Source organism: Odocoileus virginianus, chromosome 14, assembly GCF_023699985.2.
Source record: "Odocoileus virginianus isolate 20LAN1187 ecotype Illinois chromosome 14, Ovbor_1.2, whole genome shotgun sequence".
Lineage (NCBI taxonomy): Eukaryota > Metazoa > Chordata > Mammalia > Artiodactyla > Cervidae > Odocoileus > Odocoileus virginianus.
The window spans coordinates 49,858,449-49,881,923 of record NC_069687.1 but is presented as its reverse complement, the minus strand read 5'-3'; the positions used below and the strand labels follow the sequence as shown (position 1 = coordinate 49,881,923).

At 38.0% G+C, this 23,475-nt stretch overlaps 1 protein-coding gene across 2 annotated transcripts in view; it reads left to right on the top strand.

The window, feature by feature from the left end:
• The window catches only part of ELOVL7 (ELOVL fatty acid elongase 7), a 75,378-nt gene extending 55,992 nt beyond the window's left edge, over nt 1-19,386 (top strand). For both annotated transcript variants that reach the window (XM_020907849.2, XM_020907867.2), the window contains 6 exons: nt 1,640-1,830; nt 5,310-5,390; nt 6,479-6,535; nt 9,245-9,350; nt 14,150-14,286; nt 16,551-19,386. In XM_020907849.2, the coding sequence (XP_020763508.1) occupies nt 1,640-1,830; nt 5,310-5,390; nt 6,479-6,535; nt 9,245-9,350; nt 14,150-14,286; nt 16,551-16,760 (782 nt within the window). In that variant the 3' untranslated portion in view covers nt 16,761-19,386. The remainder of the gene's footprint in view (nt 1-1,639; nt 1,831-5,309; nt 5,391-6,478; nt 6,536-9,244; nt 9,351-14,149; nt 14,287-16,550) is intronic.
• Nucleotides 19,387-23,475: the final 4,089 nt, after the last annotated feature.

Here is a 23,475-nt window from a genome sequence, read left to right as displayed (position 1 = left end):
AACTTAGCGTTTCTAGTAGACTTTTCCTACTTTTTGGGGTGGTAGTTTAGTCGCTAAGTCATGTTGTAACCCCATGGACTGTAGCCTGCCAGGCTGTTCTGTCCATGGGATTTCTCAGGCAAGAGTACTAGAGTGGCTTGCCAATTCCTGCTCCAGAGGATCTTCCTGACCCAGGAATCAAACCCAAATGACTGCATTGCAGGCAATTTCTTTACTGCTGAATTTAAAGAATTCTTTAATATCTTCCTTGTATTTCATAGTTTGGGACATGCTTCGGTAGGATACAAGGTAAGGCACAAACTCATTTTTCTCCCAAGTAGTCAGTTTTCCTTTTTAATGAATTATCTCTCCCTTTCTTCTTGCTTATGTGGCTTTCTTTATCGTATATTAAATTCCTAAATATCTGAGGTCCATCTTAGAGCTGACTTTTAGCTTATTATTTTGAGATAAGGCATCTGTCAGTTTTTCTGAAGGAAGCCCATTGAGTGTAGAATAAATCATCTTTAATTACTACAGACATGCCCCAATATATCTGAGTATCAAATGTGAGGTTTCCAGCAATAAAACTGAGGCCAAGTGAGTCATCAATCATGGAGTCTATTGAAGAAATTTTTGCATTGGGTAAGAAGTCAGACTTGAAGGGATAGTCAACTTTTTTTGGTAATTAGCTACACCATCAGCAGTTTCAATGGGCAAGGGCTGTATTGCCCCTACCCGTCCTTTCCAATTAACGAAAGTGGTATTTAGCAACCTAGTGTTAAAGACTCAATTTTGAATCAGACACACTTGGGAATTTGTCCACACATATTTTCCTTTATAATATTCTGGCTTCATGAAACAATTTTGTAAAATTACACCCAAACTACTTAAGATTATGAAATTAATCACATTTCATCTTGAGTTGCAGTTTTTTAATTAATCTAATTCTCATAGCCTGGAACTAGCAGTAATCATGTGAATTTCTTTTTACATGATTGTGAAGCTAATACTTTTCTGTTTTTCTGTTTAAAATATTGGATGGATTAGCCCACATTCTGGACACCTAGAACCCACAGTTCAGATATTTAAATGATACTAAACTCCCTTTCAGTTGAATAATACAGTACACAGAAAACTTTTCCCATTTTCTTGGGGAATGGAGAAAGTTAACAAACAGCAAACCCAAACATATTTATAAATATGAAAGAATGTCTGGGTGGAGAAACTCTACTATGTTACTAGTGGTTATAGATGGATGATACGATTTTTCCATGGACTTGCTCCCCTGCCCTGTGGCTTCTGGTTGGGTTCAGCTAATAGGGAGGAGGGTGAGGCTAGGGTATTGATTTCCCTGGCCCCTTATTTGCAGGATTGCTGAATCCCTCCACTGCAGGACATGGCTCCTCGGCAGAAGTGCTTCTCCACGTGGCTCTCTCCTGAGCTCTGGTGACCACTACCTCCCTTTGCCCCTTGAGCCTCACTGTTTATAGCTCTGTCCCAATCCCTCGTGATTTCCCTTGAAACATCCTGGAGATAGTAGTCATCACTGACCAAACAGTTCCCTGACAGCATTAGGATCTAGGTGCTCATTACAATGCTGGTTACTGTCAGTTACCATGTAGCTAAATGGCTGTGCACTTACATCTTGTTTTTCTCTTAGATCCTAGAGTTGAAGACTGGCTCCTCATGTCCTCACCTCTGCCACAAACCATCATCCTAGGATTCTATATCTATTTTGTCACGTCCCTGGGACCAAAGCTCATGGAGAATCGAAAGCCTTTTGAACTCAAGAAAATGATGATAACGTACAATTTTTTCCTAGTACTCTTTTCTGTGTATATGTTTTATGAGGCAAGTATCTCCAGTATTCCTAATGGGAGAATTTTACCTGAGTCTTTATGTTTGTCTGTCATGATGTTTCTTGATATGACTTTAAGGGTAACTCCAAGATTTAAGAAATTTCAGAAACTTAGCTCACTAGAGCAGGTATTTTCACCCTCCCCAAAAATATTGTTTTCTATAGACCAGATATTGAACTCCTTAAAGGATCTTGTTATAGGCTACCTCGCAGATAGTGAAAAAAATTAAGTCCAGGGACTCACATGCAGTTAGCCATAAAAGATGATTGAATCCATAAATGTTCAACTTTAAGGAAACTCATCATTGGAGAAATTAGATACAGTCAAGATAGTGTATTGCCTGGAAAACTCCATGGATAGAGGAGCCTGGCAGGCTACAGGCCAGGGGGTCACAAGAGAGTCGGACACAACTCAGTGACTAAACAACAACAACAATAAAGATACTGTCGCTGGTAAATGGAGGGCTGATGTTTGAGTCCAGGTCTGTCTGGCAGCAGAGTTCATTCTGATTCTAATGAGTTGTCATCATCATGGTAGGAATTTGGGGTTCAGAATGTATACACACCCTAACGACCTGTTAGGTGATAGACTGGTTTGGTTTAGCTGGGTTTCGTGGGGGACAGAGAACTTAGACTCCTACAAGGCAGTAGGTGAGGCAAGCTGTCCCTTCCCTGTCAATAAGAGGTGGGGAATTTCCAGGACCAAAAGCAGACTCATGAATTCTCTCTTTCTCCCTTCTGCTAATTGCAAATCTCAGCCACGCTCCCTTCTCTGCTTTTCTGGGATTCCTTGCTCTCTTTCAATGCTGGCTGGCTTCCTCATCTTCTCCTCCTTATCCACTTTCTCTGCAGCACAGCCTCTGCTTCCTCATTCCCAGGACCCAGGAGGACCTAGCTTGCCTCTCCATCCTCTCCAGACATCATGGCCTCTGCACATGCATTTCTCCAGCCTGATTCTTTCTGTGGATTCACCTGACTAGCTCACCTTAAATCTGCTCTGGTGTCATTTCTCACAGGCCTTTCTGAAGTCCGAACTTACTTTGCTGCCTTCTACTTTATTTCCAGAATTAACTCACAGGTCATCTTCCTCTTCTTTCTGGAGCATAAGCAACTGAAAGGGAGGGAGTAATGGAATAGAGATGGGGGGGTGTGGGCAGAAAAATACATGCTTTTGGAAAGTTATTAGAGATAGAATATAACCTACTATAGGACAGACCCAGAAGTACTAAGAACAGACCTGGAAGCCAGGAGACCAGGGACTAGTTAGTCCCAGTTATACTACTAACTAGCTACCTGATTTTGAACTAACCATTTAAGTTCTGTGGGCCTCAGTTCTCTCATTATATAGAGTCAGGATTTACCTTGTCTCTCAGATCCTTTTATGCTCTGGTTTCTAATTGTGTCATTGAATGTGGTGTCTCCAAATATATTTCTCTGGAAGGAATCCAATTATAACCAGTAAGTTTTGGTTTCAGCTTTAGAAATTACAACATAAAAGGTCTGAGAATGTCTGAATCTGAGAGTTTCTATCCCCTGTTAACCAGTAATACCTGAGTAATTTATATGCCAGTTTGGAGATTTATTACCTACCAAATATAAATGGTTACTCTTCCCTTGTGAAAGCCTAAAATACAGACATATATGTCAAAAGCTCTGCAGACTTTTGGAATGTTCTTAAAGTTAATATCAGGAAAGCATTGAATTCTGCTTTCTGTTTAATCAAAGGTTTTTGACAGCTGAGCAGTTTGTCAGCTCCAGGACACATCCACACACATGGTTTATTGGGTGGAGCACAATTCCTTTTGGTCTGCATCCTCCACGAAGGATGTTAGGGCAAATATGAACAAGATGAAAGGAAGTACATCAGACTAAAGGAACCCACATGCCTCATTTTATAGTGATGGCTTGAATGTGCTAATTACTTGGCAAAAGTTGAGTAATAAAGAGAGACCAGCAAAGGCCCCACAGATGGTCACATCACAGAGCTTCTCCTATTCATTGCAGTGCTTGTTTGGAGTAGCGAATCAATCAACCCCATCTAAGTGAATGGAGTTAGCATGTTATCTGAATCAGTCAGAAGTGAGTGCAAGAGAGTATGAAGACTCTCACTGACAGATCAGGACTTTGTAAAACAGATTTAACTATTTCAGTACTTCATTGCTTTGTTCATTTGAGAAAATTTATTGATATGTCTTTGTAAGATATTTTTTCATCCATGAAATCTGTTTTTATGCTTTTCTGAATCTTAATTTTTAAGATTTCATAATTTACCAAGTTGATAGTGTGATTATATTGCAAGTCAAGCTAGGAGCTATTTATCAAAAAAGGACAGTGTTTTTAAATACTATGGTCTAAGTGGTTTTTCTTTCTCCTTCATTTCTTTTCACCATTAAAATGTCATTCTGATTTTGCCTCCTAAACTTTTGCCTATAGAAGTTAACTTACTGTAAAGTTGTCATTTCAGCTCTAATAGTATTTAAAAGTACAGACTTAAAATGTAATGGAATAGAAAATGGTATAATCCTTATGCTGGGAAGGAAGTCATCTTTCTTAGGGAAGATGCTGGCTTTTGTGAGAACAGGATGCCAGAGAAGAAACTGGTCATATTGTTAGAGCCCTAACTTAAGCCAACCACTTAATATAGATATTAATTTAAAATTAGAGCCTTTAGCTTTTCATTTTCAGATACTGTTTTAAAAGGAGACCTTCCTACCACTAGACTGAAAGCATATCAATGTAATCTTTGAGTTATGGTCCAGACTTAACAATAGGCCTTTTCTTCTCACCACTGGCCTAAAGTCACTTCGTGGGTGTGTTGGAATTAAGGCTTGCCAGATTGTATTCTCTTGTTAATATTCTTGTCTCTTACTTGTTATGTGAATTCAAAGCAAAACTAATGTGTGAGTATTATATTTGGTCTATCTTAATTTAAAAGCCATGAACTATCACTTCCTATTGCATCCACTAACTGAAACAAGAAAAATCTAGTTGTTATAGACATTGGATGAGTACACTGAGAAGGTTCGTTTGCTCATTTATTTGTTGACTAATTGCAAAGATTTGAAATCATCAGAAAAGGCTGATTTCAGACTCAGTCATCACTTTGAGAATACACAAACATATACACAGGCACATAGAGATGTATATAAATAAGGTCAAATACTTACCAGTATTTGCTGTTTAAACAAAGCATTCCTGGCATTTTGTTCTCCAGTTTATTAGAATAATGATTCCAAGAAATAGTCATTTTAATTAGCACACAGTTTATATAAATGTGACTTTACAACTTTTAACACTCTTGATGCTTCCATATGAAGTGAGCTCCTGGTTTGTAATTGTTCTAGTCCGCCTTTCCCTCTGCGCTGGCTGCCGAGTTAGCTGAAAATGCAATGAAGAGACATGGTCAAAACTACCTTTGTTGTAGCTGTTGAGCAAGTACTTTCTTCTGTAATATGCATGTGCTCTCTTACAGTTTATAATGTCTGGCTGGGGTACAGGTTATTCATTTCGATGTGATGTTGTTGACTATTCACAGTCGCCTACAGCACTGAGGGTAAGTTTCTTTTCAGAAAAAACATAACTCGAAGTCAGTGTTAAAACTTTGTAGACTCTATTTTTAAATACTGAATGTGAAATCAGAAGGAGTAAATGACTCAATTATCACATATGTGTTGAGTGAAAAAAGCTAAAAATTACTAAAAAAAAAAAAAAAATTCAGGTGTTGGGTTTTCTGTAAAATGCAAATTGGTGCTTTTCTTTTTGAATTTCTTGGATTTAAAAGTAAATTTGTATCTGGTTCCTCAAAAATGGAATTACCATATGTTTCAACAATTCCACTTCTGGGTGTATACCTAGAAGAATTGAAAGCGAGGATTCAAATGACACGTATACACGTGTGAAATAGATAACTAGTGGGAAGTTGTTGTATAGGGCAGGGAGCCCAGCTTGGTGCTCTGTGAAGACCTAGATGGCTGGGATGAGGGTGTGGTGAGAGGGAGATCCAAGAGAGAAAAGATATACATGTACACATATAGCTGACTGACTTCATTGTATGGCAGAAACTAACACATTGTAAAGCAATTATACTCCAATTAAAAAAAAAAGATGTTTGTACACCAGTGTTCACAGCATTCTTCACATTAGCCAAAAGACGGAAGTCAACACACATGTCCATCAACAGATGAATGGATAAACAGTGGTATGTACATACAGTGGAATATTTTGCAGCCTTAATAGGAAGGAAATTCTGACACCTGATACATTGTGATTGAGCCTTGAGGACATTATGCTAAGTGAAATAATCTAGGCACAAAGGGACAAGGAAATACTGTACGATTCTGTTTTATGAGGTACACAGAGTAGTCAAATTCAGAAACAGGAAATAAAAGGGGTAGTTGTCGGTGGCTGGATTCCCAGGTGGGGACTTATTGTTTAGTGGGTGCACAGTCAGTCCTGTCAGAGGAAGACCTTTATGGATAGTTGTACAAGAATGTGAAGGTACTTAATGCCACCAAACTATACACTTTAAAATGGTTAAGATGGTAAATTTTATGGAATGTAAACTTTGCCAAAATTAGGAAATATAAAGTTTTTTCCCATGTAAAAAAAATAATAAATTCCTATCTATGTGTGTTTCTGCAGATGTTACGCACCTGCTGGCTTTATTACTTCTCCAAATTTATTGAGCTATTAGATACTGTGAGTATATCATCACCACATTTGGTAAATGTTTGATGTTTCAATGAAAGTGTTAAACTGTAAGGGTTCAGTTGTCTGATAACTTTGGTTATCTCTCTTCCTCAGGCAGACTCCTATTATCTATTATTTTTTATTTTCAGTTATTTTAGAGAATAGATAGCATAAACTTATTTTTTAGTCTTTTGCAAATGCCAAAAGATTTTTTGTGTATCTACCATCTGGGTTAAGATAAAAATGTAACTGTCACAAATACTATAAAACTGAGCATCTTTTTCTAGATGGATGACGGTTGTTTTGTGAAGTAAGTTCAGGAAGCAAAGAACAGAGAATATGTTACCTCTGATTCTTTATATCAAAGCAGTGTGTCATCCATACTCCTTTAAGAGGACAAATGCTTCAAAATTCATAAAGTCACACTAGAATGTTGTTATCTCTGGGATATCAGTAATATCAAAACTATTTCCAGCCGCCTTTCTGAAGTCTGTCTTATTGGGTCTTCTCCCTTCCTGAGGATGAACTCTGGCTGGCTCCTGTGAAAAGCAAGTGCCATGGGTTAGGATCCATGATGAGAGGAGAAAACCTTGTACCTTTGTTTCCAGAAACAACAGAAAGCTGGCTATTACTGTATCTTTGTGGCATGTGGACCTTATTTATCTGGAATCCATTCTGGCCTAAGACTGCCAAATGTGTTTTCTTCAGAATATATTCCACTACATTTCTAGTAGCAAATCTAAACATGCTTTACCTTCTCAGCTGGCTACACGTAATGTTAGAATTATTGAAGTGTGTGTTAGTCGCTCAGTTGTGTCCAACTCTTTGTGACGCCATGGACTGTAGTTCAGCAGGCTCCTCTGTTCATGGAATTCTCCAGGCAGGAATACTGGAGTGGGTTACCATTCCCTTCTCCAGGGGATCTTCCCCACCCAGAAATCAAACCCTGTCTCCCCTATTGCAGGCAGATTCTTTGCTGTCCGAGCAACCAGGGAAGCCCTGAATTATTGAGAGAAAGGAGAGCTTAGTAAGCATAGAATCCAGAGGTTCTCAAATTTTAGCATGCGTTAGAATCACCTGGCTGGGCTTCACAGGTAGTCCTAGGGGTAAAGAATCCACTTGCCAATGCAGGAGATCAGAGATGTGGGTTTTGATCCCTGGGTGGGGAAAATCCTCTGGAGGAGGGAATGGCAACCCACTCCAGTATTCTTGCCTGGTAAATTCCATAGACGGAGAAGCCTGGTGGGCTATAATCCATCGGGTCTCAAAGAGTCGGACACAACTGAGCATGTACCCATGCACAGAATCACCTGGAGAACTCATGAGAAACACACCCTCAGAATTTCTGATTCAGTGGGTCTTAGGTGGAGCTTAAGAATTTGCATTTCTATCAAGTTCCCAAGTGAAGTTATTGCTGTTGGTCCAGGGTCCACACTTTAAGAACCCCAGCTGTCATACACTGGTTCTCAACGCTATGGCCCTATAGACCTAACTGCCTTAGAAAACAAAAACCTGGGTCCCACCTCTAGAGATTTGGTGTCGAGATGGTCTGGAGTTAGAGACCAGGCATGGTTATTTAAAAACAAAAGACAAACCTTCTTGGACATTGTAAGATGCAGACAGGGTTGAGAACCATTGGTCTAGCCCAGAGCACTTAATCTGAAAAGAAATGGAAGCCAGACAGTTGTAAGACTTACCCAGAGAAATGCCGCTACTGACTGGGACGAGGACCCCAGATTGCTCGTTTATGGCTTTTTCTGTTGCCCTGTGTTGCCTTCCTCTATGTGCATAAGGAAATGTGTTTTGACGTCATTGTTCCTGCTTTGCATGTTCTCAGTTTCAGCTTCCATGGGAAACTGTTGCTTCTCTGTGTCCTTCCCTGAACCACATTTCTCAAATACTCTTAGGGATGCTTTTGTTTCTGCCACTCTATTTAGTCCTGTACTTAGAAGTCTAACTTAGCTCTGGTTTTCTGCGTTTTGAGTATTTTTGAACATTTAATTCTGCTTTTGAATATTTTTTTGAGAAAAAAAATCCAATCCCCTGCCCCTAGCTTTCTTATTCTACCTCTTTGTTTATTATAGAAATGATAGAGTTTCTGACTGGATACGTTCAATCTGGATGAGGGCTTTGACACCCTTCTCACTTTTCCTAAGCTGCTTTGCTTTCATTTCCACCTTACTTCCCTAATTAATTCTTCAATTATCTCCCTTTTCATCTTTCTTTAATAATAATTTGCTAACTTCTGATTTGCTGCAAGTCTTTTTTCAATTTGCTTGCTCCTTTATCTAAATTGGTAGAATATGTTAGGGAGCAGTGTAGAATTTCAGTCCTAGGACTTCAAAGTCTGCTTTTCTATATATTTCAAAGTCCGCATGGTGTTTTTTATTTTTTTTTTGAACCAGTAACATTTTTTCAATAATTTTTGGTCATGTCCTTCACTTTATATTTTTGATTTTTAAAACACGGCATTCAGTATCTTTTCACCTTTTTATTGATTCTTCTATGACTAGGCATCATACCTAAGTTCTCTCATGCTAATTATCTTTTGAGGTGCCTCTTGGAGAATCAGCTGCTTCTTTAGATTCTATAAGGCAACTCTTTCAAAGCACATTACAGAATGGAATAGTAATAGTTTGCACTTGGCCAATATTTTTGTAACATTAGAAAATTATTGCATGATTTTATATGAACTTGATTTTCTTTAAATTATTTCAGATCTTTTTTATTCTGCGTAAGAAAAATAGTCAAGTGACTTTCCTGCATGTCTTCCATCATACCATCATGCCATGGACCTGGTGGTTTGGAGTCAAATTTGCTGCAGGTAGCCAAGGGAGAGCTGGGATTATGTGCTATAATTGGTTACATTTCTGTGTGCTCTGAGCATAAACTCTATCTTCAAGTGTGACTTAAAAGAGTCCTAAAACATCAAAGAATCACTTTGATCAAACTTCTGACTTTCGTTAATTATCTGAAACATAAACACAGGACTCCTAACTAGATCTTCCCCCACTCCCCAGTACTCTTTAGTATGTATGACCTTTGGTATAGTCTTCTACTCATCCTTTAGTTGTTTTGCTTGGATTTTATTCTTTTCCTATACAATTCTATAAATATTTTAAAATGAGTAATAAATGATAAAATGGTAAAATTCTTGATTTTATAGGAATATAATTAGATAACGATTGCTTATATGTTTCCAGGAAGTTAGAATGCTTATCTCAAGTTCCACGTCTTCTTTGCTTTCAAAGTTCCAAAAGCTGATACACCAAGAACTCTTTAAAGATGTGTCAGATTACAATTGTACCACCTTCCCTAAACATCCTACCATATTAAAGAAAGCTTTGATTGTTTTTTAACGTCAAAAATAGTTTAACTCAAAAGCTTGGCAAACAGATTCTTTAGTTGGTTTTGATTTTAGGCTTCTGAACATCTAGAATATGAGAGAACAGGAAGGTAAGTAATTTTACCTATCATAAAGTTTTAAATAAGTGATATCCTCAAGGATATAGTTTTATTAGCAAAAGTTGTCTGGGGGATTTATTTGTTCTAGTTTCTTCAATTTAAGAAGCAACTCTAAAGATCCTTTGAATAATCTGTTTTCCCCATCAGTATCGATTCTATGAGAAAACAGCGATTTCTCCAAATTAAACATTTTCATGGAAAAAAAAAAAGAAGTCTTCCTGTAGGCTTGCAGCCCATTCTAGGGCAAAGCTTTAACATTTCTGTGTACAGCTCACCTCTTTGGGGCATTCTGACTTTGTAAGACTAAAGGAAAGAGAAACTATAATTGAGGAACTCTTGTTTGAGTTTTAGACTTTCTAGACATGGGGACGGGGGCCGGGGGTGGAAGTCTGCATGTCTCAGAGCATGAAGGGACGTAGATAAGCCAGTGGCTAGAATAGGATGCCAGAACCTAGGGGAGCTGGAAGGGCTGGCCTTACTTTGGCCCAAGGGTATCAGATTTTCCAGTATGTAAAGTAGCTCCTTGCCAAAAATTGGCATTTATCTGTTGAAGATTTTTTTTTAAGGAAATGTAGTTGTTTTTCTTATAATGTGTATATGTGAATTTAAAAATTTAACTCACATCATAACAAGATGGTCTCATCTGTGTCCATTTCACAAATCAATGGTAGTTATATTATTTAATCTCCATTGTTTTACTTTGCTTTCCATGCTTTTGTTTTCTCTTGCACGTATATTGCGCCTCTCAGTTCTTTTTACAGTGATATTTCTCGACACTATTTCTTTTGGCGGAAATTAGAAAATACCTAAACATCCAGTAATCGAATGGTTGTGATGTCTTGTGTTTATAACTATGAAATGTAAATGATTTTGAGAGACATGTAGCTTCAACTCCTGTTAAGCAGCTTGGCTCCTAAATTTATCGTAAATAGATAACTATTCTTACTATTCTATTTTTAAAGTATGCTAGACAAGGTGCTTTCACACTCTTAGAACTTATTTATTCAGATATCTTCCAAAACACCAGATTATTCTATTCCAACACTGAAGAATAAATATAAATTAAAAATAAATAGGAAAGCTGAACCCCAAATACAGTGATTAAGAGATATTGACACAAGGGGTCTCCCTTTCCTTCTTTATCCATCTCTGCGTTTTCTAAATTTTCTTGTTTGAATATCTGTTGATTCTATAGTGGACTAGCAAACACTTGAACAGCATACCTGATATCTGTTCAGTGACAAATACAGCAACAAGAGCAAGGGTGTTTCCAGAAATGTGGTGTGGTGTTGGCTTTCATTCCTAGAATAAAACTGTCCAGTTTTATCTGTCCTTTCAAAAACCAGAGCACAGCTGATCTCTATCTAGTATTTAATTTCCTGTTTGCCTATTGTACTCCTCCCTGGGATAACAGCAATCCAGCTTTTCTTTTGAATGTGAGGAAAAATATCTCTGTGGCAGGTTTTTGTATTAATTATGTGTATACTCCCTTTCAGAGATACGGAGAATTGTGATAATTACCCAGGTGGTTCCTTTATTTTTTTCCAAACCAAAGAAGTAAAATGTGATGGTACTAATTATAATTCATTCTTTGCAGAACTATTGTAAAGAAGAAAGCAAGCTTACAAAGTACTTTAAACGAAAAGTCTTCCAAAGGAGATATGAGAAGTATTACTAATTAAAATGTGATTGTTCTGTGAACAAACATTAAAGTAGCTCATCAGAAAACAATCACTACTAGAGAAAATAAGCAAGCTAATTTGATTTGATAGCTTATTTTAATCAGTAACCCTAACTATAAACACTCTTAGCTACACTACTGCCGTGTTAAATTCCTGTCCATAGGAGCCTCATTTTAGGATATTCAAATGGTGAAAGTTTCTGAATGGAAAATAGAATTCTTCTACCAAAAAATGGAAGAGGTGTCTTAGTGAGAAAGGCTCGGTCTTATTCATTATCAAGCATGAAATAGATTTCCTGTGTATCTGTAATTATGAGACAGTAGATTTGAGAGGTAGCTGGCTTGTCCCCATTTAAGTAGCTTAACTCATAAACTATTCTATTTTTAAATTACCCTAGAAAAGGTGTTTTTACACCACACTAATTTATTTATTTATATTTCTTTTGGGAAAAAGACTAATCCAAATGTAAATAATAGAAGCTGGGAGTTTGTTAATATGTTTCATTAGTTCAGTTTCTTCTTACTTGAAATTTGTGATAATGAAAGGATTAGCTGAAATTTGATTTATTCTATTCAGGAGAGGAAAGTTTATGAAATATAGTATAGCATGAAAAAGACTTTTCATATTTAAATATGAAATTTTTCAAATATTTATTTTAAAACTACTTACTTTTAAGTAGTTTTAAATATTATTTAAGGCAGGTTATTTTAAGGAGTACTTTGGCAGTGGTAACATTTAGAAGTATCTAGCATTGTTGCAATTATGGATGATTTTTTAAAAAGTAATTATTTCTGCTATGAAGCAGCTTCTATGACATCTGTCCTTAGAAGATTGTAGTCAAAATAATAAATTTAAGTTTTGCTTTAAACTTTCTATAAATCACAGTGTTCATGAATTCAGTCCTTTCCCTAATGTAATTAGGCAAATTTGTGAGATTTTATTTCTGAAATTAAAGGATATTAGAGTAAATAAAATAGAATATTTTTAGAAAAATTTAAATTCCAAGTCAACAGTACTAAGCTGAATCAGGCTCTATATAAAGAAAGAAGATTCTTCTAAATTGTTCATCTTAGGAAAGAGACACTGGGGACGAGTTTTGGTTATTTTTCCCCACCATCTGCTAATCACTTTGTTTTCCCTTTCCACTGTACTTCTGATTCAGTTAGGGCTTCCCTGGTGGGTCAGCTGGTAAAGAATCTGCCTGCAATGTGAGAGACCTGGGTTTGATCCCTGGGTTGAGAAGATCCCCTAGAGAAGGGAAAGGCTACCCACTCCAGTATTCTGGGCAAGAGAATTCCAATGGGGTATAGTCCAATGGGGTCGTGAAGAGTCAGACATGACCGAGCCACTTTCACTTCATTTCACTGATTTAGTTAAAGACAGTTGAAAGAATCTTGGGTTATATTTACTCCAGGGTCCTTTTCTTCTATCCTAAATTGAAGGTGATCAGTGGGAGATGTGCTGGGATTAGAAGAGGAAACCAAGATAGGAAGGCACAATTGATAATAGTCAAATGGAAACAGCATCAAAATGGTCTAACAATAAATGTTTATTTTGGAAAAACAATGATTGATTAAAGCAAACTTAACATAGCTTACTTATGAAAGCCAGTGGTTCTACTGCTAAAATTTTGTGGCACTAAAAATATTTATTGAAAACTATTAAGAGTGAAAAAAAGTTAACTTGATTTTACACAATAATATGTAAGAAATATATATATAGATTCTTAGTGGCTTAATTCACAATACCTCAAATTGAAAACAACTCAAACATCTTTTGATTGGAGGGTGGATAAATACATTGTGATGAATTCATATCAGGTAATATACTACACAGAAATAAAAAGGTAATCTATGTGGATGAATCTTAAAAACAGTATGTTGATTAAAAGAAGGTAGCAACAAAGAATACATCCTGTATAATTCTATGTATATGAAGTTTTATAACAGGCAAAACTAACAGTTGATGATGGAAGTCAGAATAAAAGTTACATTGGAAGGAGTATATTCATTAGAAGGGGCACATGGGAACTTCATGTGGCATCAGAAATGTCTTCTATCTTGAATTTGGTGGTGGTGACATATGTAAAAAATCATCAAGTTGTATGCTTAAGATTAGTGTGCTTTATATATGTTAATTCTTACTAAAAATGAATTTGATTACTATTATTTAGCAATATATTATATTTAAAAGGTAAAATTCCACTTAGTTTGTTAAGGTAAGTCCAAATCACAGGAAAATCTTAATGTTAAGATAGAATAAATAAAGTGTTCATTTATTTTCCAAGATTTTATTTTGCATTTTACAAAATGGGTGTAGTATCCAGATCCCTCTAATTTTATAGATGTTTAATAATAATGATATTTCATGTTTATTTTTCTTCCCACTAAAATTAAAGAAATATACTAAAAGTTCAGACCAAAATATATCTCATCTTAAGGAACAGTGCCCCTATTTTATGATATTTTTTTTCCAGGTGGTTTGGGAACCTTCCATGCCCTTGTAAATACAGCTGTACATGTAGTCATGTATTCCTACTATGGACTGTGTGCTTTGGGACCAGATTACCAGAAGTATTTGTGGTGGAAAAAATATTTGACATCATTACAACTTGTGAGTAGTTAATTTTCTTTAAAAGCAGATATGAAACTAAACTGGGAGTCGCTTGACTTCATTATGAATGAGGATACTAACGAAAGAGCAAAGTTTACAAAACATAGGAATATAAATTGCCTGGCCTCTAAGGCATCCAGGTGGCGCAGTGGTAAAAAATCCACCTGCCAGTGCAGAAGATGCAAGAGACACGGGTTCCATCCCCGAGTAGGGAAGATCCCCTGGAGTAGGAAATGGCAACCCACTCCAGTATTCTTGCCAGGGAAATCCCATGGATAGTGGAGCCCGGCAGGCTACAGTCCATGGGATCGCAGAGTCAGACACGACTGAGCACACACATGTGCATGGCATACCATCATTCTTTACATCTTCTGTGAACTTTTGTCAGGAACTTTATTGAAAACAAACTATATTTGGTAGCCAAGAGGCTCAGACAATTAAAGCAGCATGTGTATCTTTATGCCACCTTTATATTATTTTATGCATTTATATGAGGAGGAAATGGTAACCCACTGCAATATTCTTGCCTGGAGAATTCCATGGACAGAGGAGCCTGGCAGATTACGGTAAACAAGGTTGCAAAGAGTTGGACACAACTGAGCAACTAACACATACACAACATGCATTTATATAAAATAGATATGTTTATGATCAAAATAATCTCAAAATTATGTGAACCTCATTAGACATAATATTAAATTAGAAGTTAGAAATTCCATATGCTAGATCTAAATGACCTTGAGGGAATGTAACTTTCAGAGAATTATGAGCCTTCCTGTGTGCCTGCCTGCCTAGTCCTGACATTTATAAGTTTATCTTTCCTCCAACTAGTAAAAGTCCTGTGGGAATTAAAGGCATAGAGTGGTGCTGTAAAATACATATTGACAAAAGTGACAGCACCCTAAATAAACAAACATAAGGAAATGGAGAAGTAAATTATTTTAATTCCCGCTTGGAAATATTACAAAGTTCTGAAAATTATTCACAAGTCCTTTCTTTTTAAGCATTTTATATAAATGGAAAGTAATATATGTTTATTGTAGAGAAGTTAGAACATCTATGATGCATATAGAATTTATCTTAGGCTTTTTTTTTTTCACTTAACTTACTCTTAAGTGTTGTAAAAAAACTTTTTAATAATATGGAAAAATACTTATATAGAGAAAATACATGCTGTTCATTATTTTTTCAAATGTGTTAATAATATTTACACACACACACCTGCATAGAATGCGGAGGATGCTACTTTGACTTTCTAAAGTTTCATTTTCTCATCTGCAAAATGAGAGGAATAATTGTAGCTACCGCACAGGAATATCCTAAAAGTTCCTTGAGATAATGCAAGGGAAGTTGATGATGATAATAACAAGAATGATGTAAAAATCTTAACTATGGTTAGAATAGATTGTGGGTAATCATTATTTATTTTTATGTGTAGATTTTTACTTTTCCAAAATTTCCACAGAATACGTGTTACCTTTTAGTCATGAGAAAAAAGATACCCAAAAAATGTGGACATTAGCCCAGAACATGTAATACATTCTTTTAAGACTGTGTAGAATGTTCTGGAACACAGAACACTTGGGCATATGAGGGGGGTCACCAGTGCTCTCTTACTGCTTGAAGATTCTCTGCTATAGTTGGCAGATAGGATATATTTTTGTCTATGACAGTGGAGGACTGCTGGCAAATATGAAGACTCAGTGATGGTGTGGCTCCAATAATGTAAAGGGGGCTCTAATTAGAATGTTTTTATTCCCCTCCCCACCCCATCCTCAACCGAAATATCCAGGTTAACAGCAGGATGGAATGTTTGAAATCAAGCTGTCATAGAAAATGAGGCCATAAGGCAGTGGTCCTGAGTGTATTTCTTCAGACGAGAGCTCAGGTTGACACTGATAGTTCTCTGCGTGTTAAAGGGCTGCTACAGTGTACTGCCCGCCGCGCGTGCTCCGCTGTGTCGGACTCTTCACGATCCCTTGGACGGTGGAGGTCCAGCTCCAGGGAAATGACATACCACTCCCTGGAGCTGTGTGCTTTGGCACCACTGAACAGTGGTTCCAAATTCCCATCTGCATTTTGACACTGTTCCACCTATTCTGACTCCCATGGAGGCTAGATTGAAAGATAAAGTTCCCTGTTCAACAGTAGCTTAGATGTGGTTGGAGAGTGTTTAAATATAAGCAGACAAAGAATGCATTAAATAATTGCTCCATTGTGACTCTTGGTAGCTTAACAGTACTTTTCATTCTTACATCTGTTAGATCCAGTTCGTTCTTATCACCATCCACATCGGCCAGTTCTTTTTCATGGAGGATTGCAAGTACCAGTTTCCAGTCTTTCTGTACATCATTATGAGTTATGGCTGCATCTTCCTGCTGCTCTTTCTCCATTTTTGGTACCGTGCTTACACCAAAGGTCAGAGGCTACCCAAAACTGTGAAACATGGAATCTGCAAAAACAAAGATCACTAAAGTTCAAGCACAAGATAGGTCTATGAAAAAGATTGATATCTTGTCTTCCTTGACAATCAAGAGATATTTCCATATGCAGTGCATTTTATATATTTTTCAAAACCAAGAGCTTGTATTTTTATGATGAGTTATTGGGGTTGCTAGTATTTGAGAGCCCAAAGCTCCCAGAGAACAGTCTTCTGATAATTAAAGCCTAAAGTAGCCAGTTTTTCAGCTGCTTTTAAACCTAAAGATCTTATTTAACACATTTTTTAGATTGAAAGAAGGATGTGAAACAGTACAGTAGTCTACAAAGAAATCCAGTATACATGAAAAATATCGTTTGATATTTTGAGCATGGGTAGAGATTCATGCAGTACAGTAGATTCCTTCTGTAGAGTCTAAAAACCTTTAACTATGGGCTCTGGCTTTGTTGCTTGTTGACTATATTCAGAAGACACTGTATTTAAACTTAAATTCCCATTCTAAAGAGCTAACATGATTTTTGATAAGTTATCATTTAAAATCACTAAGTCATTTCTAATGAATCTCTTAAATAGCCAGCCCCGGTTTTGCTTATAAGACTTCCTCCAACACTTTTGCTTGGTAAACTGTTTAAAAGGTAACAATCCTTTATGTTAGTACATTGATGCACTTGAAACTAAGGTGGAGTTAATATTTTGAAAACAAGGTGATTTGTTCTGATGGCTTAATGAACACTTTACTGTTACTCGTTTGCATTGAACTTTGCATATTTCTGGGAAGAGGTGCATTTGTCCAAGGAAAAAATAAATAGTTGCCAATAGTTGATGTAATGTCACTTTCTCATATGATCATGGTTTAAAGGATTCTCTTGCTTAAATATATATTGGTTAGATGTGTAAATGCTCATATCATTAGCACACATTAAATGACTTTATACATAGTTTTCCAGGGGTGGGTTGCTTGTGAAGCAACTGGAAGCAAATGGTGGCACAGAAACTATCAAGGGAAGACTTGGTGATAGGGGTCTCTCATAACAAGAGCGAGGGAGAGAGACTGTGTAACAGTTATTGTTATAAATTCACTGCATGGAAAAATATTTTCTAAAATTATGAATTAAATAACAGCCTAGAATTCTTTTTTTTTCATATTTATGAACTATATAATGAAGGACTGAAATGCATTTTGCATAGCTTTCATTTCTTTAAAATTGCTGCTTTCTAAAATTCTCTTTTTTTCACATTTTGTCAGGGAACCCAACTACTGATCAGTAGAGTTTCACCCAAGAAATAACAATAGTTGGATATTTCTGAATTTTTCCGTATAGCTTTTTTACTGTTATACTTGATTTTGAAGGGTTGCTTATGTTTGTGTCACTGCAAGCAATCGGTACCCAGTCATTGTGTAACACATAATGATACTTACTGTACAACAAAGCCTGAGTTTCTACCAACTGTAAACCCCTAGAGTTAGGTGTCTCCCTCTTAATCCATTCATCTATACCATGGTCTTTTCTTTTCACATTCAGCAGGTTCATGGTTATTTGCCTTTAGTAATTTCACTTTCTTACAGTATGAAATGATGAAGGTTGATAAAAGGAGAGATTACCTTTTTTAAAAAAATAAATAATAAAGAACAGGAAAACAAAGGTAAACGAAACAGCAGCTCTAATTTATCTCTCTATGAGAGTCTCAGATCTCCTGAAGTGTTTTCCTGTTTTGGCTCTTCAAATGCAGCCTAAGCTAAAGTGAAGAGGTATGGTAGATGCTGTTACACATATGCACAGTTCCCAAAGACCCCAGTAGGGTAAAGACCAAAAGGAAGCAAAACTAAAAGAAGATAAAACAGGAGAGCTGGGTTTGATCCCTGGTTTGGGAAGATCCCCTGGAGAAGGGAATGGCAACCCACTCCAATGTTGTTGCCTGGAGAATCCCATGGACAGAGAAGAGCCTAGTGGGCTATAATCCATGGGGTCGCAAAGAGTCGGACAGGACTGAACAACTTTCACTCACTTGGTATCTTTGCATACTTTCTGCCTTGTACTGTACAACCTCCTCTCCTCTTCCTGTAGCCATTAAAATGATTGAGGTGCTTATGAAATAATAGCAACATGTGATGGAATCACACTCTACACTATGAATAGGAGTAGAGAGCTAGAATGTTACATGAAAAGAAATCATAGCTGGCAGAGGCAACCTCCATATGAATGAACATCAGCAGATCAGTGCCACTGGATGCAGGACTGGGTGGGTATTGTTTTATTAAATGGCTCTGTGGGTCACATAAAGTTTCTGTTGGACTTTCATCCCACTTTTCAAGACTTCCTTGCCTTTGGGTGTGCTTTGCTTACCTAACAAATAAAAAGGCCAGCTACAAAACCTGGCTTATGATACAAAGCTCTATGAATTCTTTAGAACCTATACCTACATTATAGATAAATACAAATATAAAATTTTAAATATCTGTGGGACATTGCCATTTTACAATCTTAATTGAGCAGACTGCATTGTTACATAAATTATAAGATTATGAAGTTGCATTTCTTCAACTATCCCTTATTTCTGTTAACTACTTTAAAGACTGGAAAACTCTGTGAAAATTGTCAAGGTTCAGGTCTGATTTTTGGTGTGTGAAATATAATAATAAATTCGTGGTGTTGCATGTCTATGTGTGTGTGTGTTTTTCATTTGGAATCTAACTACGTATGTTTGCATGGAAAGATGGTGTTGTAATCTGAATATTCATTTAATCAAATCATTTCACACACTTGTTCTACCTTTGCTATGTTTAGAGCCCTGTGCTGGACATTGAAAGTGAAAGTGAAGTCGCTCAGTCGTGTCCAACTCTTTGCGACCCCGTGAACTGTAGCCTGGCTCCTCTGTCCATGGGATTTCCCAAGCACAAATACTGGAGTGGGTTGCCACTTCCTTCTCCAGGGGAACTTCTCGACTCTGGGATCAAGCCCAGGTCTCTCGCGTTGTAGGCAGACGCTTGTTTGTCTGAGCCACCAGGAAGTCCTGGATGTCAGAGTGTTACAAAATACAAAGATGCCTGCCTATCACATGGGGCTTTCCTGATGGTCCAGCAGTTAAGACTCCACACTTCCATTGCATGGGGCACAGGTTCAATCCTTGGTTGGGGCACTAAGATCCCACATGCTGCACAGCACAGCCTAAAAAACGAAAATCAAAGATGCCTACCACATAGTTGGTACCCCCTGGAGCTTGCAGGCTGTCAGGAGATTGTGTTACAGGGAACTATATGGTTGGTGTCATATGAGTAAAGGTTCTGGCACTTAGTAGCAGGGAAGGCTCCATGAAGGTATGTAAATGTGGGTCATGTACAGATTATCAAAATGGGAAGTGGGTTAGTGGGAAAGGTGTTCTAGGTAAAAAGAAATAACAAATCAAGGGGGCCCAGAGGTAGGAAAGTGTAGGAAATGGCCAGCAGACCAAGTTAGAGCAAGGCATCCTCAGATATGCAGATGACACCACCCTTATGGCAGAAAGTGAAGAAGAACTATAGAGCCTCTTGATGAAAGTGAAAGAGGAGAGTGAAAAAGTTGACTTAAACCTCAACATTCAGAAAACTAAGATCATGGCATCCGGTCCCATCACTTCATGGCAAATAGATGGGAAAACAGTGGAAACAGTGGCAGACTTTATTTTTGGGGGCTCCAAAATCACTGCAGATGGTGACTTCAGCCATGAAATTAAAAGACGCTTACTCCTTGGAAGGAAAGTTATGACCAACCTAGACAGCATATTAAAAAGCAGAGACATACTGTAATGGTCTTTATCTTTCTGGCTTACTTCACTCTGTATAATGGGCTCCAGTTTCATCCATCTCATTAGAACTGATTCAAATGAATATTATCTAGGGTGAAACAGATCACCAGCTCAGGTTGGATGCATGAGACAAGTGCTCAGACCTGGTGCACTGGGAAGACCCAGAAGGATCAGGCGGAGAGGGAGGTGGGAGGGGGGATCGGGATGGGGAATACATGTAAATCCATGGCTGATTCATGTCAATGTATGACAAAACACACTACAATATTGTAAAGTAATTAGCCTCCAACTAATATAAAATAAATAAATAAATAAACAGAACTAATAAAAAAAAAAAAAGCAGGGACATTACTTTGTCAACAAAGGTCCATCTAGTTAAGGCTGTGGTTTTTCCAGTAGTCATGTATGGATATGAGAGCTGGACTATAAAGAAAGCTGAGTGCTGAAGAATTGATGCTTTTGAACTGTGGTGTTGGAGAAGACTCCTGAGAGTTCCTTGGACAACAAGAAGATCCAACCAGTCAATCCTAAAGAAAATCAGTCCTGAGTATGCATTGGAAGGTCTGATGCTGAAGCTGGAACTCCAGTACTTTGGCCACATGATGTGAAGAACTCATTTGAAAAGACCCTGATGCTGGGAAATATTGAAGGTGGGAGAAGAAGGGGACAACAGATTGAGATGGTTGGATGGCATCACTGACTCAGTGGACATGAGTTTGAGTAAGCTCCAGGAGTTGGTGATGGACAGGGAAGCCTGGCCTGCTGCAGTCCGTGTGGTCGCAAAGAGTTGGACACAAGTGAGTGACTGAACTGAACTGAGTAACTGGTGAGAATATGAAATAGCATAAACACAGAGAATATAAGACTTACCAGATTTGAGTGGGGAGAAAAAGAAGGTGGGTCCTAACCCAAGAGGTTAAGGACCCTTGGGTTATGATACTTCCAAGGGTTATGATACTTCCACTCCAGGAGGTAAGTGTATTGTTGACTAGAGAGGAGATGAATGGGTGGGAGGTGAGGACAGAAGTTTCTCTAGACATTTCCAGCAGATGCAATCACAACGAAATAAGCTCACAACACGTCCTGTTATACCAGGCTGCCCCAGAGAGACCAGAGGAGTCTTTCTTTTAGTGGCTAATTGGGTGTGGTCATGGCTTTCACTGACAGCTGTCATCAGGTCAGACTGCACATGCATATATGATCCAACCAACAGCACCACCCTTATCATCTAAGTGAGCACCTATATTCAAGCTGCAGCATTTTGAAAATATCACCATGCTTTGCATATATTCTAAAGTCAGCAGAATTCAGTTCATTTAGGGAACAGCCTGGTTACTAAAGACAGAAGGTTTGGTACAAGGTATTATTGGCTACAAGTGTCCAGGCCATCCAAGGGGACATTCTGTGCCCAGGTTGCTCAAGGGGACTTACAACTTCAATAGGCCTGATGTATGCATCTGACTACCTGAGCGTGCGAGCCCTGGGTGCCGAGCTGCCGTCTTCTGTCTTAAAAGCTGAATGAACCTTTGCCAGCATGTCTTCCACTTGCTTTGCATTATCTTCTTCATGAATCTGTTTCTTTTTATTCTCGTGCCAAATATCCTACTTTGGGCCCAGATAGTTTTGCCCAGATGGGAGAATTATCCTTGGTCTTTTTGCATTTTTACCCATCATAAGAACCTCGTATTCCATGTAAATCCATGGCTGATTCATGTCAGTGTATGACAAAAACCACTACAATATTGTAAAGTAATTAGCCTCCAACTAATAAAAATAAATGAAAAAAAAAAAAAAAGAACCTTGTATTCAACTAAGCCACTGTCATGGAAGGCAGCTTGGGGCAGGAGTTGAGAGCACTGAGTCTGGAACCAGCCTCCTGGTCAGATCTTGGCTCTGATACTTACAAGCTGTGTGACCAGGGTGACCTCTCTGTGTCTTAGTGTCCCCATTAAAAATAGGAACCTTGGCATTACTTCCTTCATCAGTTCAGTGTGGAGACTAGATAAGTTAATACAGGGAAAGCTTTTAGGGCAGCACCTACTTTCCAGTTCAGGCCCCAAACTTCAAAGTCATCCACGACTCCTCTTTCACCCAGCAACAAAGGCTTCCTCTTTAAGTAGTACCAGAATTTGACCACTTCTGGACCCTCGTTATGTCAGCCTGGATTTCTCAAATAGCTTCCTCTCTGCCTCACTGCTTCGGCTCTTGTCTCCATACAACACATTGTCTACATAGCACACAAAATCATCTATTAGCAAATTGATGCATGTCACACTTTTATTCAAAACCCAGCAATGGCCTATGATTTCACCCAGAGATGAAGCCAAAGTCTTCACGATGGTCTACAAGGCCTTCCATGGTCTGTCTCCACTGCCACTGACCCTCTGTCCTCATCTCCTATGACTCCTTACTCGGCTTCCTCTGGCCCAGCCATATTGTCTTCCTTGTGTTCACTGGCCTGTGCTAAGCACAGTCCCATCTTAGGCCCCCAAGGTTTAGCTTTTGCCTCTGCCTCAGGGTCACTTCTTGGCTAAACCCCTCATTTACCTCCAATCTTTGCTCAGATCGCGCTTTCTCAATGAGGCAGACCCGGTCTACCCTATTTACTACTGCAACCAGCACCTCCCTTTGCCTTGTACTTTGTTCCATACAACTCTTATTACCTTCTAACATGCCCTACAACGTGCTTAGTTATTATTTATATTGTTTGAAGGTGAAAAGTGAAAGTGTTAGTCGCTCGGCTGTGTCCAACTCTTTGCAACCTCATGGACTGTAGCCTGCTGGGCTCCTTTGTCTATGGAATTCTCCAGGCAAGAATACTGAAGTGGGTAGCCATTCCTTTCTCCAGCGGATCTTCCTAACCCAAGAAACTGAACCTGGGTCTCCTGCATTGCAGATAGATTCTTCTCCATCTGAGCCACCAGAGAAGCCCCCATTTGTATTGTTTTTTAGAATGTCTTGCTCAT